The 16,865-nt window shown below is 33.4% G+C and overlaps 1 protein-coding gene across 3 annotated transcripts in view; it reads right to left on the bottom strand.

Moving 5' to 3' along the window:
- Positions 1-16,865, bottom strand: part of LOC118183632 (anoctamin-7-like) — a 383,713-nt gene that overhangs the window by 41,652 nt on the left and 325,196 nt on the right. For all 3 annotated transcript variants that reach the window (XM_035353229.2, XM_035353228.2, XM_085813343.1), the window contains 4 exons: positions 13,317-13,428; positions 11,140-11,194; positions 8,355-8,452; positions 6,418-6,542 (listed from right to left, as the gene is read on the bottom strand). In XM_035353229.2, coding sequence (XP_035209120.1) covers positions 6,418-6,542; positions 8,355-8,452; positions 11,140-11,194; positions 13,317-13,428 — 390 coding nt within the window. The remainder of the gene's footprint in view (positions 1-6,417; positions 6,543-8,354; positions 8,453-11,139; positions 11,195-13,316; positions 13,429-16,865) is intronic.

Raw genomic sequence — 16,865 nt, 5'->3', positions numbered from 1 at the left:
ATGAAAGATGCTTCTGAATATTTGAAATTAAAGTTTGGTAATTTGTTCATGAAATCATACTAAGTCGCAGGAGTCATACTCTCACCCTCAAGAGAAGATCCACAGTTGAAATTATTCGTTTCTGCAAAGTTTGTATAAGAAGTCGAACATTATTATTTCTACTTACAACGATGGAAAGACGAGACATCCGTTCTAATGAACAATAATTGATCACTTCATCATGATTTCGTGATAACTGGTAATGACGACTCAGCCAGTCGTCCTGGGGTATCTCAAGCACCTCATCTTCTAAACATGGTTTCTTACGCGGAAAAGTTATTTTATTCATGCACGGTATAGGGATTGTGTTGTCATAATAACCAAAGTCCATTTCATCAGAAGAACGCTTCACTTGCGGAGATATAATTTTTCTAAACGTCAAACTTATTCGAATAGTTTTAACTTCGGGCTAGGATGGGATACCGTGTTTCCAGACTACATTAGTGGGGGGTTTGATCACTAAAAGCGATCCATGTTCCAGACTCAGAATGTGAGTCATATAATTCTCTCTTGTAAAATGCATCACTCGCGTCGCACCGTAACTCAGCGTGGGAATGCAGTAGGAAGGATCCAGGGAGCTTTCATCATCTCTATGCGCGGATATCTTGGCATCTCCATCAGGGTATTTGTTGAGCAGAACGTAATTATATTTTTCGTGGGTGAGGGCTTCCACTTCACTTTTAATTTGGTGCAGCATAGGTCTCCAGGCCTGGGCGACCATCGATATTCCCGAAAAACTGTAGGGGAGTCCATCTTCATCCCCGAAAGCGCAACCGAAGTCGAGCTGGAATATATTGATAGCCGTAAATATTCAGTTTCACAGGTTGGAAAGGATACGTACAGAGTTCCTCAAAAATAGAATTTGCCTTTTCTTTACTATGAAAATCTTTGAAATAGGATAGTATTAACTGATCATCAAGTATTTCGGTCATTGTGAGAATTGTAAGAATTAAGAATGACTGCTTTGAAGTACAATTCGTCAAGATTTGCAATGAAATGAGAAATCTACTGAGATCGAATATTTCTAAACTTATTTATATAATCATTTACTGATAAATAAGGATCATTTGATACATTCTTTTAACCGGTAATCGCCGTATTTATTCCGATAACATCATGTTTTCCAGAACGATGTCGATATACCGAACCTTGTCATGATGAATCATCTAAGGATAAACAGATAGGGTAGCCCGTATCACCATAAGTTGGTAAACCATCGATTAGGGAAGTGAGGCTTGTTAAAATGGGATGTGTACACATCCTATTTTAACAGGTCCTTATTATACTATCCTATTTCAAAGTTAGTTCCCAGTTAATACTATCCTATTTCAAAGATTTTCATAGTAAAGAAAAGGCAAATTCTATTTTTTAGGAACTCCTTACGTATCCTTTCCAACCTGTGAAACTGAATATTTACGGCTATCAATATATTCCAGCTCGACTTCGGTTGCGCTTTCGGGGATGAAGATGGACTCCCCTACAGTTTTTCGGGAATATCGATGGTCGCCCAGGCCTGGAGACCTATGCTGCACCAAATTAAAAGTGAAGTGGAAGCCCTCACCCACGAAAAATATAATTACGTTCTGCTCAACAAATACCCTGATGGAGATGCCAAGATATCCGCGCATAGAGACGATGAAAGCTCCCTGGATCCTTCCTACTGCATTCCCACGCTGAGTTACGGTGCGACGCGAGTGATGCATTTTACAAGAGAGAATTATATGACTCACATTCTGAGTCTGGAACATGGATCGCTTTTAGTGATCAAACCCCCCACTAATGTAGTCTGGAAACACGGTATCCCATCCTAGCCCGAAGTTAAAACTATTCGAATAAGTTTGACGTTTAGAAAAATTATATCTCCGCAAGTGAAGCGTTCTTATGATGAAATGGACTTTGGTTATTATGACAACACAATCCCTATACCGTGCATGAATAAAAGAACTTTTCCGCGTAAGAAACCATGTTTAGAAGATGAGGTGCTTGAGATACCCCAGGACGACTGGCTGAGTCGTCATTACCAGTCATCACGAAATCATGATGAAGTGATCAATTATTGTTCATTAGAACGGATGTCTCGTCTTTCCATTGTTGTAAGTAGAAATAATAATGTTCGAATTCTTATACAAAACTTTGCAGAAACGAATAATTTCAACTGTGGAACTTCTCTTGAGGATGTGAGTATGACTCCTGCGACTTGGTATGATTTCATGAACAAATTACCAAACTTTAATTTCAAATATTCAGGAACATCTTTCATAGCCAATAATCAGTTGGCGGTATTTTGTACAAACGCGCAATGTGTTCTTCAACAAATTTTTAAAAACTCCTGCGGTGGTTTCCGTCTTGTAGCAGATTGTTTTGAATTAGAATCATATCAGACCGATAAACTTTTAGATTTATACGGTGAAATAACTCAGACTATCCAAACTGCTCTATTTCAAAATGTGTTACCGCATGAGATAAGAAAACGGCGATCAAAATGCCAGCAGCTGGGACATTTAACTAGCGAGCAATGCATGCAGAAACTTAACAATATTATTTACGAGGAGTACTTAACCAGTCTCAACGAGGTATTTTTCTGTGAGGGATGTGCTGTCGATCATCCAAGTCAGTGTCGCCACCCCTGTATAATGCAGACGCTCGGGAAAAAGCTATGAATAATATTGACAAAGCTATATTGTCAATGAACTTTAAAAGACTTGCTCAAAAGCTTTATGTAAATAATTGTTGTTGTATTTATGACAGTGACGTTTTAAAGAATATTTCACTGTCAACTTTACGTGATAGAATAGAAAATTTGTGAGAAAAAATTGTTTTAGTAAGTATGTATTTTAATAAAAAAAATGTTTTATTTATATTGAAATGTATCTTTATTTAGCTGTCAACTGTTTCATATTATGTTTTAAATGAATATCTCTTTACATTACTCTTACTGCTTAAGTCTTCATAAGAATACTCTTTTTTTTACCGTTTACTGCTTATAGGAAATGATATGTTACTCAGGTTTTTTACCAATGCATTGCAAGATTTTACATTTCATTTTAGTATTGGTAAAGGTTTACTGTTCCTAATGAATGGGATTTTCCCAGTGTGTACGTGGATATTTAACTGCATTTATCTTAATAATGCTTAAGAATAATTTGATAATATGTCGCATAAATATAGTTTTCTTTTTAAAATCTTAATTGAAAGTTAATTAAAATTAGTTAATGAGTATTAAAATGTTAATTGTACTGCAAAATGATTCATGACTTTTTTGTATATACTGACAAGGCTAGATGAAGTTAACTTTATGTTTTTCCCACTGATAGTAAATCTGAAGCCGATAAAAATCTGTTAAGACTCATGTTTAGGTAAATAAGTTGCTTTCTATAGCACATTTTCTAAAATTTGTTGGAATTCTGGGTAAAAGAACTTAAATTTGGTAAAGGTTCTATCTTCATTTTGCATAAAACAGTAAATATTCTACAGTGGACAATGTTTCTTTCGTAAAACAGTAAATATTCTGCAGTGGACAATGTTTCTTTTGTATTTAGTTCTTAAGAAAAAAGTTCTAAGATAGATATTCGATACTGTGGGAAATAATGCAGGCGAAGATGAATGATTTGAATAGTCTTTGGAGTTGGAAAGTTGAATGATCTTTGGAGTTTTCGCCTTAGAAAAAGGTAATATTTAACAGCATTAATTAAATTACATACATAGAAAGTTCCTGTAATGTAAATTTATATTTACAATTATAGGAAAATGGAACACTTATTTGGATGTAATTTTATATTCTAAAGGGGTTGTTCCTCATTAAATGGGTATTAGTAAGGAATATTTAATTGATGTAATGAGTATTTATGAATAAATTTCTGTATTCGTGATGGATGAAAGTTAAAATAATCGAAAATATAGCGGAGATTTTGGTAAAATGTCTCTTACTGTTTCTTTCTTTGGTTTGTTCTGTAAATATAAGTATATTGGTAATGATACATGCTGTGTAAATGTATGGTAGTGTTTCACAAGATTTCATTCATAAGAGAATAAATTGGTAAATAAATTAATGAAAACTGACACTCATGAAAGAAAATCCTAGTATAAGAAATTAGAAAAATAGACTATATATGCAATTGTCCAGGGAAATTGAGTTGGAATTTAACTAGGTTCGAAGAAATGTGTTAACATTATGCACTATAAATAAAATTATATCGATTAAACATAATTTCAAGAGCTGAAATGATAACCAATGGGTAAAATCTATGGTCCTTCATCTCTCATTTGATACTGAAAATGTTTATCTTAGGAATTTCCTTTGTGCATGTAACGTAAATAATCGGTCATTTCACTTGAACGTTGTCCATGAAGGCAGAAATACTCGTACTTGGTGCAGGAAAAAAAGTGATAAATTTAAAATTTGCATAGTCGGGGCATTTAAAGTGTAAAAATGATGGTATGAATGCAGTGAATTAGCAAAAAATACCGAATTAAAAGGTACTGAGCATTCAAAGTAATAAGAAAGAATTTTGTATGAGTACATGAATCAGTGAAAATGGTTCTAAAATTATAGATGAAAACTGAGAATCCATTCTAAAAATTCGGAGCCTATCAAGTTAGCTTAATAGCAATCGAGGTTCAAAACTGAACATTGGTAATACTGAAGGGTTTAAAAAACATATATTCAGATATAAATGATGTAAGAAAATACCAGAATATGCAAGAAATGTTAAATTTTGAAAATGCGAATGAAGTTAATATAGAAGGAAAATAGTAGAATCAGTCATGGTAAGAGTACTAGAGAAAGATAAATTGTACAGTAGGCAAATTAAAACAGTACTATAAAATATAGACTAAGTAAGGCTATTCAACGAATTGGGTTGGAATAACAGTTAAAGGTTCTAAAATAAAATGTTTAATTGAAAACTGTCTCTATATTTAAGACATTGAAACGTGTAAATTTAGCGGAAATAGTAAAATCAAAAGCGTGATTACAATCGAAAATTATAAAAAAGAGTTAAAATTTAGAGTATTTTGGAAACTAGAAAGAAACAAGTGTCAGAAATGTATAAAAAATACATCTAAAATTAATTAAAGTTCATGTACATAGTAGGAAGATGCAATAAAGAAGTTCAAAATTAGAGTACTTTAAAAATTACGAAGGTTTAAAATGTATGAAACACGTTAAAAATATCATCTAAAATTAAATAAAGTTCATATATATGGTAGGAAAATAGAGGAATTAAGCTAAAATTAAGGATATGTTTGAAATTACGAAGGTTAAAACGTAAGAAAGTTAAAAATTAAATGAAAGTCATGTACATAGTGTGAAAATCTAGCAAATTAGTTAAAAATTCAGAGTATGTTTGAAACTAAAAACATTAAAAAGTAGAAAAGAAGTTAAAATTTACATCTAAAGTTAAGTAAAAGTTAGGTATATGATCTGAAAATATAGGAATTGTGTTAAAATTAAGACTATATTGGAAATTATGAAGGTTAAAATGTATGAAAACAATCCAATAACATTCATGTATGTAGTGTGAAAATATAAATTGGTTAAAAATTAGAGTACATTGAATATTATGAATGTTAAAATGTATAAAACAAGCTAAAAATGTAACATCTAAAATAAAGTAAAGGTCATCTATATGATCAAAATGCATGAAATAAGTTAAAATACAGAGTATGTTGAAGATAGCTAACTTTAAAAAGAGCAAAAAAAAAAAAAATTGCATCTAACATTGAATAAAATAACACATAAAAAACGCGTGTTTTTGTAATTACACTTCTAAAATATAACAGATAAGTTAAAAGTATTGATTAAAAGGACTTCTAGGTAGAATAAATTTAATACTAAAAATGAGTAATGTAATTAAGATTACGGAAAGTAAATCTAGTATTATGAACAGAAGATTTAGGAAATAAGGTAAAATTCTGAGTATATAGGGAAGTCTTAAAAAAATTTACATCTAAAGTTAAGGCCTTCTGAATTAATCATTAAATTCGAAAATAATCGTAGTTAAAGGTACCAAGAAAATGACCATCATTTACTTAGTAAAATAGCTGGGATACAAAGGAAAATATAAAGTATAAACATGGATTAACAAAGAACCTCCGGAAAATCAATGAAAGATAATCTCTTATCAAAGTGTGACGTCATCTTTTCCCACTAAATCAAGAATCCCGAAACATTCCTACTTATCTGCTGCGCCTCCGCTTGCACCGCCTCTGAATTTCCACTACTCATAGCAAAATATAAATAAATAAGAATAAATAGAAATATTTACATAAATTGGCAAAGAATTTATTTTAGATTCCAAGGAGACTGATCTAGATTTCCTCTGCCTCAATGCTTTTCATGCAAAAGAAATTATAATATATGACTTTTGAAAGCCCTACCCATTTCTAAGTATTCTTGAAAAAGTCCTTCATTTTCAATTAGCTGATAGTCTTCCTCCCATCTTGCTAGTTTCACTGCCGTATTCAACTTTGTTCGCTTTCTGTGAAACCATGCCTTGAGCTTTCTGTAACAGAAAAATGCAGATATCAAGAATTATCAGATTTCAGCAACTTTAAAACCAGTAGATTCAATATAAAAGAAACAAATTTTTCTCAAGAATCTTTTATGACACCGCAAGAGTAGGTAAGAATCTTTTATGACTGCAGGTAGGTAGTAACAGGAAAGGTTGGTAGACAGACGCCCTTTCAAGACAAAACGTTTCTCTAGTGGTATGTGACACTAGTGTGTATTATTTATCTGTTCAGTGACGTCATTTATTCACAGAAGTGGCAGAAATGTACCTTGCTTTGAAGGTCAAACAAATGAGTAAGACAGACAAGATTGTGCTCTTTCAAGGTCAAACCTTTCTCTTTTCGGCGCTCGAGACAGTGACGTATCTAGCTGCTTAGTGTCGTTATTTTACTCACAGAAATGGAAGACATGTTGCTTTCGAGCAGGATGTCAACATCACCACGCTGGCTGACCTTGGTCGAGAAGAGCAAACCTGGTAGTCTAAGTAACCTTGAGTACACATGCATTATAGTAAAACTCGACAGAAAAATTGCTGGAAGGTATTAAAAACTAAAAGAATTAAAAAATATTATATAACAAAATTAAAACTTAAATAAAAGTGAATAGTTACATTGAAAGTTGGGAAAATATCAACTTAATCTGGAGTTCAGCTTTATCGTAAAACTCTTGGAGGATAACAAGAACGGGTCACTCTTATTCAAGCAACGAAAACAGTCTGCGAAATAAGCCGAAAATAAGTAATTTAAATGAAAGAATGAAATAAAAATATAATAAAAAGGGAATGGTCGTAATACTTTCTACCAAACTAAGCAGAAATCAAAATATAATAAAATGCTTTCAAAAATGTTTTGGAATTAATATAATTAATTTCAAAATTAGAATATGCTGCATTGGAATTATTATCGTTAATCTAATATTACATAACAAAGTTAATCACCTGGAAAATTATTTTCCCTGGAATTCTTAGCAACACTTTGCAATACACGCTATTTTATACCATAAAGGTCAATATACAAAATATCTTTTACCCTTAGATCGACTTAAAGCTTCCAATTTTACTTATATCCATTATTATCTGGATCAAAAATTAAATCAAATGTTATGAAAATATTTTGCAATAGCATACAGATTACAAGCTGCAGTCAGATTACATCTATAAGCTTTCTTACTTGAATTTTGTTTGAATGGTAATATAGTTTATAAAGATTTTGATATTCTGCTCTTTATACCTTTTTATATTCAAACCAGAAATGCAGGAACAAAGCCAAAGTGTTTATAATTGAAATTCTTTTCGAGTTGAGTTTTAATTTAATTCCATATGTTTTATATATTCGCAACAGTACATATTACTTTTATCTAAGCAGAGAAACTAAACATTATTCTCTACCACTTTTAATTAAAAAAAAATTGGAAATTTTTTCCAGATGCTACACTGCAACATAAAGTTTTCAGACTGCAAGCTGTTTTGTCACTCTTTTCAAGTTATTAGTATCAGTGTTGGATGTTATCACATAATGTGAATACCATGTTTGCATATGAGTTCGAATCACACATATGACACATACACTCACATCTGTATATAACAGCATGTTTCTGGCTAATTCATAAAATGCTTAAAAAATTAAAATTGCACAGTAAAGATATGAGAAATTAATTTCCATAATTAATTCCCCGATTAAGTTTATTAAACATTTTAGTTTTTCAGTGAACTATCATACCAGCGTGAAATATAATCGAAATTATTCATACTTCGTTTCAAGTTTAATAATTAATTTTCATCATGCATAACTTTTCTAGGACTCACGGAAGAATAATCTCTTGTGCGTTATTGATGATTTGCTTTCCAATCATGATGATTGCCAACTGTTGAGCTAATTCCATTAGGCAGCCGCTGTTTCCACACTGCAAAAGAAAAGAGAATAAAAACATGCAGCTAAAAGAATTAATCAATAAATCACTACAATAAATGAAAAAGTGGAAAAAAAATTCTTGCACTGGAAAACATCCTGTTCCTTATTCATATAGTAATAGGAAGTGACTTCTATTAAATTGTATGTTATATACATTGTTAATTCAGAGAAATGATAACACCAAAGATAAGAGTTGCAATTGAAATATTTGCTGGAAAATGAGCATATACAATGCTGTTGTTCTTGTTGTTGAAAGGGGTGAAAGTTCAGCCATCAGGCCATAACAGGGGCCAACCCATCAAATTATCCAAGAACTAGCACATACAATGCATATTATGAATGATTAAAACTTCACAATATCACGTACTTTGTTTATAGCACATTTTTGTACATTTATAGCAGATTGTACAGGGCGTGCTAGTCGTCGAGATAGATTTTAGATGGCTCTGTTTGTGGAATGTCAATCCATGCAGGCTTACGTATCCACAATTCATCAGTTTAATAGGGAGTGGTGATTGGTGAACCTTTTAACAATGATATTCTATACGTATTTTGTGGAAGATAATCAGGGCAACCAAGCATGAGATGACACTTCATAATGATATAAGACACATTGAACAGAGCTTACCGAATGGGAAGTAGTCATGTCGTACCAGTTAGAAATTAGCCATAAAAGACTTTATAGCAATATAAGATCTTCAGGCTCTAACACTTTCTGGGTTTAGTGCAATGAAAAGTTTTCAGTACATGAGCAATCTAGAGGTTATTATTCACAATGGCCCGCTTACTCTTCTAAGGGGAATTTATCGTATTAGTACAACTGGACGGTATAAATGGAAATCTTGCCTTTACCAGTGTATATTTGCCACAATCAACGAACATCTTAAAAAACCATTCCAAGCGGAGCTGGAGCGAACCTTTATACGTAATACCAAATACAATATCACAGCGGGAGATTTCAATGCGACCAACATTCTTTGGGGGTGATCGTTTTATAGAATTCCTTGTACATTTTAACCATCAAAATAACTCAAAGAATCGATACAAAACAAATATATTAACATGTGAAAATTCAGAGATGTCTTAGCACCATACGTTCAGCATCTAGGCAGTATATGCAACAACAGTAACAGTCAAGAATTTAACGAAGCATACAATGTGTTCACCAGTGCCATTGTGTCAGGCTCTGTGTAGGTGAATAAAAAGAAAAAGTACGTTGAATCCAGCATAAGTCTCAGGTGAACTAATAAATTAGCCTTACAGAGACGTAAAGTGAGAGTTCTTGCACGCAGGATCCAGAATTCTCATACTCACGAAGAACGACAGTGCCAAACAAACATTAAAAAAAAAAAAAAAAAAAAAAAAAAAAAACAGCAGCATACAAGAGAATATTACGATGCATACTTTAGTTTTTCTGGGGTTCCTCTTCGTTTACATATTTACCTATGTTCAAGCTTCTTTTTCCTTGAACTCTGACAACTGTCTCTGGACAACAGCTGAGTAATTTTTTATAGCCGTTGATAGTTCCACAGCTGTTGTTATAACTATCAACAGCTGAGTAATTTTTTGTAGCTGTTGAGCTGATATACTAACATAAAACCTCAACAACTATAAAAAATTACTGAAATGATTGAAACTTTGTCAAAGTTACGTAATAACAATGGATTCCAAAACTAAACGTAGGTTTACATTTCACCGCATTGTAAACGATACATTTCGCTGCTGCAGGGAAATGTCTGAAGTGTCCAAAGAAACATCTGCAGATATCAATATTGACATTTTTAAACAATAAAACATAAATTACGATAAATATGCATTTAAAAAATTATTCATTACAAAGACATTTGAATTTATTTATTTATTTATTTTATTTTATTTATTTTTTTTTTTTTGGTTGAAAAACAGGAAAATTAATAAGATTTTTTTGGAACCTGTTATTTTTTTGTAATCATTTAGTTTTTCAGTTAGTCCGATTTCAAATAGCATGGGATAATGGGGGAACCGATTAGCCAGGGTATGCAAAACTTCAGTTTCAAGGGAGTCTGCGTGAAAGATTTTTGTTTTCAACTTACGTTTAAATTACGGTTTACTTTTAATCAATCTCAAATCCATGAGTTTTATTTCATCCTTGCTAGGTAATTTCGTGCTTAAAATAACAAAACTAAAGACGTTTTTCTTTCATTTTTATTTTAAATTATAATTTATTTTAAACATTGCCAAATTCATATGAATTGTAATTTACCGTTGTTCGATTATTCTACCAAGGAAAGAAGTGCTGTCCATTAATATGCCAAGTTTAACAAGTTATCGACAAATACGCAACCAAAGTAAGGGAATCAAACATTCATGGATAATTGTGTGTATGCGATAACTTATAGTTTGCACCTTTACGGAAGGGGGGGGGCTAAAAGATTATCATTTTCCTTTTCGGCTCAACTTCCACAGAATGAAAGTGGACATCACCTTGAGAAGAAAAGGCACACCTTTTTTTTTATATTATATTTTTAATCTGATACTTTTTATTGCCAAACAGAACAGATATCTTAATCCTTCAATGTACTTCTTATGATATCATTACAAAGCAGCTGAAAAAAATATAAATATATTTTCCTAGATATATTAATCTGTTTTTATAAAATTCAAAGAACGTTAACGTATTAAAATTGTTTTCAGACATACCTCTTCATTTCGTAGTCCAAGCATTTTTCTGTAGTGACCGGGATATCCAACAAATCTAAGAGAGAGGGCGGGAAAAAAAAAATTATTAAAATATAACTTTTTTCAATACTATTACAGATTAAAAATCGGTAAAATTTAAACAAACGCTTTTTATTCTTTCAGAGAGGTTTTTGAAATTAAATATAAGTAAGTAATGTTGTCACGATGAAAAAAAAAATTTAAATTAATAATTAAACATTAGAAGAATTATATAGAGTAGAATCTCCACTCAGTAATTGTAATACATTGTTTTTCTTATAATTTATAAAAGCACTGCCATGAATGCTGGAACTCTGTTCCAGCATTCATGACAGTGCTTAACTTACAATATTTGTTACAATATTTTAACTTACAGTGCTTAACTTACAATATTTGTTACAATATTTTAACTTACAATATTTGCATACTGCCATGTGCCTCCGCAGTCATTTTCAGCCACTCAAACTGACTTACGAAATCTGCTAATTTGTACAGCGTGCTTAAGTTTGGAAGCCAGTGTATTTTAGACGGTTGGCCACACAAACAGCTAATTTTTATAAAAAATTACATTTACTTATAAAATACTGAGTAAGTATTGTATAGCAAAGCAGAGTTATTACAATATTTATTCACAGTCACAAGTCACACAGACAGCTGATTGCACCTACTGCGATACCTATCCGAACCTATAAAACTACTAAACATTCAAAGTAATTTAAAACGCGGGCTCAAACGCCGGGAAACTTATTGGCTGATTAGGCATTTATGTTGTTCTCCCTAAGTGTAATATGAATACCAGCCAACTTCCTTGAAAAAAAAAATCGTTCACGAAAGGTATCTCTTTTTTTAAGCCCATTAGCCTTTGTAAGCTTATATATAATCAAAATCATCCACTGCAAATAAGTCTAATCCAATTCATCTTTATCGCGCAAGTGCTAGATTCACAATTATGCTTTAACAGCTTATTCATTTCATTTGTTGATTTGTTTAAGAAACTTTTATTGTAATTTGCTCAAACTTTATTCTGCGCTTCAAAGTTTAAAAGATCTGCTTCGGTTTCATTATTAATTTGAAGCATTACTTGTTTATATCTCTATAGTCCTATCTTTCGAAATACGTTTTTCTCATTCGTAAGTAAATTAAATATTAGAGAAAATTTCAAACATTTGGTGACGTTTATTAAGAACGAATCTTGGTAACTATTCAGTTAGACAAAACATATCAATTCACTTGTTTTGTAATTTAAAAAATGTTAAAAACATTTACTAATAGGTAAAATGCTGTATATTTTTTCATTTATAACTACCATTTGCATGAATATTTTATTAAAGACGCGTTTGATTTTCTGTTTTAGTTTAACTTATCAAGATACTGGACAGAATAGAATGCTAAATAAAATAAGCAATTATAAGTTTTATGAAATATGATAATATCTATATTGCTGCATTCTGCGGGTTCTTGGATTTGGAGTAATCGATGATAACATTTGACGAAGAATTAAAACAAAATTTATTCGCCAGTACACAGGCCAGTTCGAAAGATACGCTTACAGTCGTCGGTAAACTCCGATAAACACGCTGACACAATCAGCGGCACAGCCTTCAGCCCACAACTTTTTGATGAATTTGTAAATGTTTCCACATTCGAGAAATTACGGAATCATCAAGGCAAAAATTGACAGCGACTTCTTTAATTGTCTGTCCTACTTCAATGCATCACGCTAGTTTTCAACATTTGCGTCATTCGCGTTCTTTATGCCACAGAAGTACGGATAAAGTCAAAACTTATCTTGTGAAAGTTACAAACATTTTGTATCAGCAATTAAATGAACCTCCTCAAACCCTTCAGAGCTACTAATTAGGCAGCTATAAGTTCCCATCTTATAAATGCCTAATTAGCATATGTTCAGAGAAATGATCGCGAATGATTTTAACTTACAATATTTGCATACTGCCATGTGCCTCCGCAGTCATTTTCAGCCACTCAAACTGACTTACGAAATCTGCTAATTTGTACAGCGTGCTTAAGTTTGGAAGCCAGTGTATTTTAGACGGTTGGCCACACAAACAGCTAATTTTTATAAAAAATTACATTTACTTATAAAATACTGAGTAAGTATTGTATAGCAAAGCAGAGTTATTACAATATTTATTACTTACCTTCCTTTGAAAAAAGCGATGTAAAAAATAGATGAGTAGAAATTTATGAACTGAAATATGAATACTTTGAATGTTAAATTGTCATCGAAGTCCGTCTGTGTTCTGTGCATCTCTGCAAAAGAGAAATTTGTTTCACAATTAACTCTTAATCATTGCAAGATAGAAGTAAAACTGTCTTGACAATAAAAATATAAGTATTAATTATGTGTCACTGAACTCCAAAAATATGGGTTAACTAAAACTGAAACTTAGCCTAATATTCGAAAAATCCGAATAATGAGGTTTCTTGATATTTCTTCCCTTTTTTATTGTTTTGAAGGCCAACCACATACCTATCCTGACGAAAAGTAATGGAGTTTTATTTTTTCCTTTATTTTTCCCATATTTCACTTCACGAACGAATATACAGCCAAAATAGAATATTTTCATATTTGCTTATTAAAGCGGCTACCGCATAAATCTTTGGATACATTTGAAACTTGCATGCGACAAAATGAGCAATTCAGTTTCTAGACATATTACGTTTATAGAACCAGCAAAAATCTCAAGTCAACTCTGCTTTCGCGAAATTCGAGCGCCAGGTCTTACAAGTGCCAACTTACACCATAACAGGACAACAGGGAAATGTGGCAATGCTTCAGTCTTTTCAACTTAAAATGTGACTACAGAGAAGCAGGAGACCCAGTCGATCAAATACAAGTGGTGAGAACTGAGAATTACTATCCACCGTATTTTAGTTCGATTTTTAGAATTTTTGGAGCACGAAATGTCAGAAAAGTATTATGTTATCGCCCAAATTCAACCTATGGATTCTTCACTTTCTAGATGAACGTAGTACATTTACGTTACCTAAATCCAATGCTACTGATGGGTTTAGCGCCTAAGCTGGCATATCGTTGGGCTCGAACCACGGGTAAGACATGGATGTTTGTAATTGTCTGTCCGGTATGCAGGCATATAAATTACTGGTGAGCCGAAAGTCCTCTCGAATGGTTTGGTGGTAGAAGAACAGGGGTAGAAGACCATCGGATCCATTCTCCATTGATCCATTTCTATCTCCATTTCTATCAAAATTTGGGTCCAGGTGCATCTTTAGTACGGTGAGAGTACATCTGTACGACCAATGGTCAAATTCTAGTATCGCGGGCGATTCTACCCGCATTTGGAAATATGGAAAATGCGATAAATTCTTATAGTTTGCCAACTTTTGCAACTAAACGTTAGCGACGACTTTAATTATTGAGCACCAGTATGTTTATTCGTATAAATAAAAATTAACAATTCTGTTTCTTGACAATATCGAAAAATAAAATGATTTTGATTTCTCAAAAAAATTTCACTATAGAATGATTATTTCATTATAAATCATCCTGCATTTTAAATGAAATCAAATTTACACCAAGGCCTTAAAATTCAGCACTTTTTTTTTTTTTTTTTTTTTGTGTGTGTGTGTGTGTGTGTGTGTGTGTTGAAATAAAAAGAAAATTATTCTTTGTAACAAGATAACAACAAGATATATAATTTTTATTAATCCAAAGGGGCTTTGTCCCTGAGGGACTATTGTTTCCGTTTTGTGATTTTGCATCGAATCACTCTAAATGTCCGCTTCACTTTTCAAATAGTTGCCACCAAATACTATCGCCGTGCATTATATTTGAAATAAATTAAATAATGAAGGATCTACATAAATGTATGTATGCTTCTCGCATTGTGATAAAACAACGGTACATAGCGCCATCGAATTTTGAATGACTTAATCCGGCCGCGAAAATGGGCATCTGAAAGCCCAAATTTGAAATTTGCTTTATTATCGATTTCATATTTTGTAAAATTTTAACGAATTTTTTATCAACAAACTCAAGGATTTCAAAGCGAGCAATGGCAACGTTGTACAGAAAAAACATTTTTATCTCCAGCGCTTGAGACTGTGTATCGGAAATTCTAAAGAAATGCTCAATTTAAAATATTTTGCGATATTGCTGTTGAAGTGAATTTTATGGTTTAAGTGCGAAGAACATGATATTTCATAAATAAAGGTGACACACAAAATGTTAAAAATTGCCCTTTTGGCCGTTATTTAAAATCTGAAAACCTTTCAAATTTTAAATAACCTTTCAGATTTTCTTTTCTTTTTTCTATAATTCCTTTAAATTTTAGAAGACAAATAGCCTTCGTACCTTTCATCTTCAAATAACCTACTCTGGTGTGCAAAAATTAAGGACGAGACGGTTTTTTCAATATAACTTTGTACAAAAGCTTTCCAAATCAACACATTTAATACCGTAAGATTCCCAATACGTACGGACATGAGTAATGTAAGCAACACTTACTAAAAGAGAAATCAGAGGGATAAAAAGAAGCTTTATTGAAAAAGTAGCATGGAGCGCAATGCGACTGAAGACCGAAACATCCCTGTGATGGGTGTCCAGCAAGAAACATCTGGTCTTTAATAGGGGATATGATCTTCCCTGACTGCTAGGCAGGTTTCACAGCGTCTGCCCATGCTGAGAATGAGAGTGTCAATGAGTTGTTGAGGCATTGCTGCCCATTCGTCTTGCAGCGCCAATCGAAGCTCCGGAATCGTTACTGGTGGTAAGGTACGAGCTGCCAAGCGTCTGCCTAGAAAATCCCATACATGCTCGATGGGATTGAGATCCGGAGATCGTGCCGGCCAATCCATACGTTCAATATCCTCACTCTCTAAGAGCTATTCGGCAGCTACTGTGCGATGACATGGTGCACTGTCGTCCATGAAAAGGAACTGCGGACCCATAGCGCCTCTAAAAAGACGCACATATGGAAGAAGAATCTCGTTACAATAACGGGTCCCGTTGACTGAACCTGCGTCGAAGATGTGAAGGTCTGTACGACTACCAAGCATGATGCCTCCCCAAACGAGAACACCACCACCTCCATACCTGTCTCTTTCAATGATGTTCGAGGGATGATTGCGGCTTCCCCGCTCTCTCCAGATGAGTATGCGATGAGAATCGCTACTCATCTATACTACTACTACTGAATCTGCTCTCATCTGTAAAGAGTACTCGTCCCCATTGATTGTCTCTCCAATTCCGGTGTTTCCGGCACCACAGAGAACGCCTTCTCCTATTGGCAGGCGTTAGAGGTACACACCGTACAGGGCGTCGTGTAAACAGACCACCACCGTGCAGTCTTCTGGCCACGGTAAAACGCGATATCGGTCATCCAGTCGCCTGTGTCGTGTGTCTAGCGATTTCTCCCGCTGTCTACCGCCTGTTTCTTCTGGCCTGTAAGGCAATATCCCGGTTATCTGCGGGTGTGGTTCTTCGTGGACGACCACTACTAACCCCCCGATAGCTGTTCCTGTAGTTTGAAATTGTCTCCAAAGTCATGAAACGATGCTGTGAGCAATTCCGAACTCTGCAGCCACACTTGTCACACTGCGGCCTTCCTCCAACTTCCCAATGATTCGACCTCGGGTAAAAGCATCCAGATGTCGTCTAACAGATTGATTATTCGCCATTTCTCGCTGAGGCAGCAACTCGGTATGATTTTAACTGCTGTACGGCG

Source organism: Stegodyphus dumicola, chromosome 3 (genome assembly GCF_044657685.1).
Source record: "Stegodyphus dumicola isolate Sdum_Otavi_A_Nest chromosome 3, ASM4465768v1".
In the NCBI taxonomy this organism is placed as follows: domain Eukaryota; kingdom Metazoa; phylum Arthropoda; class Arachnida; order Araneae; family Eresidae; genus Stegodyphus; species Stegodyphus dumicola.
This window is presented reverse-complemented; position numbering and strand designations above follow the sequence as displayed.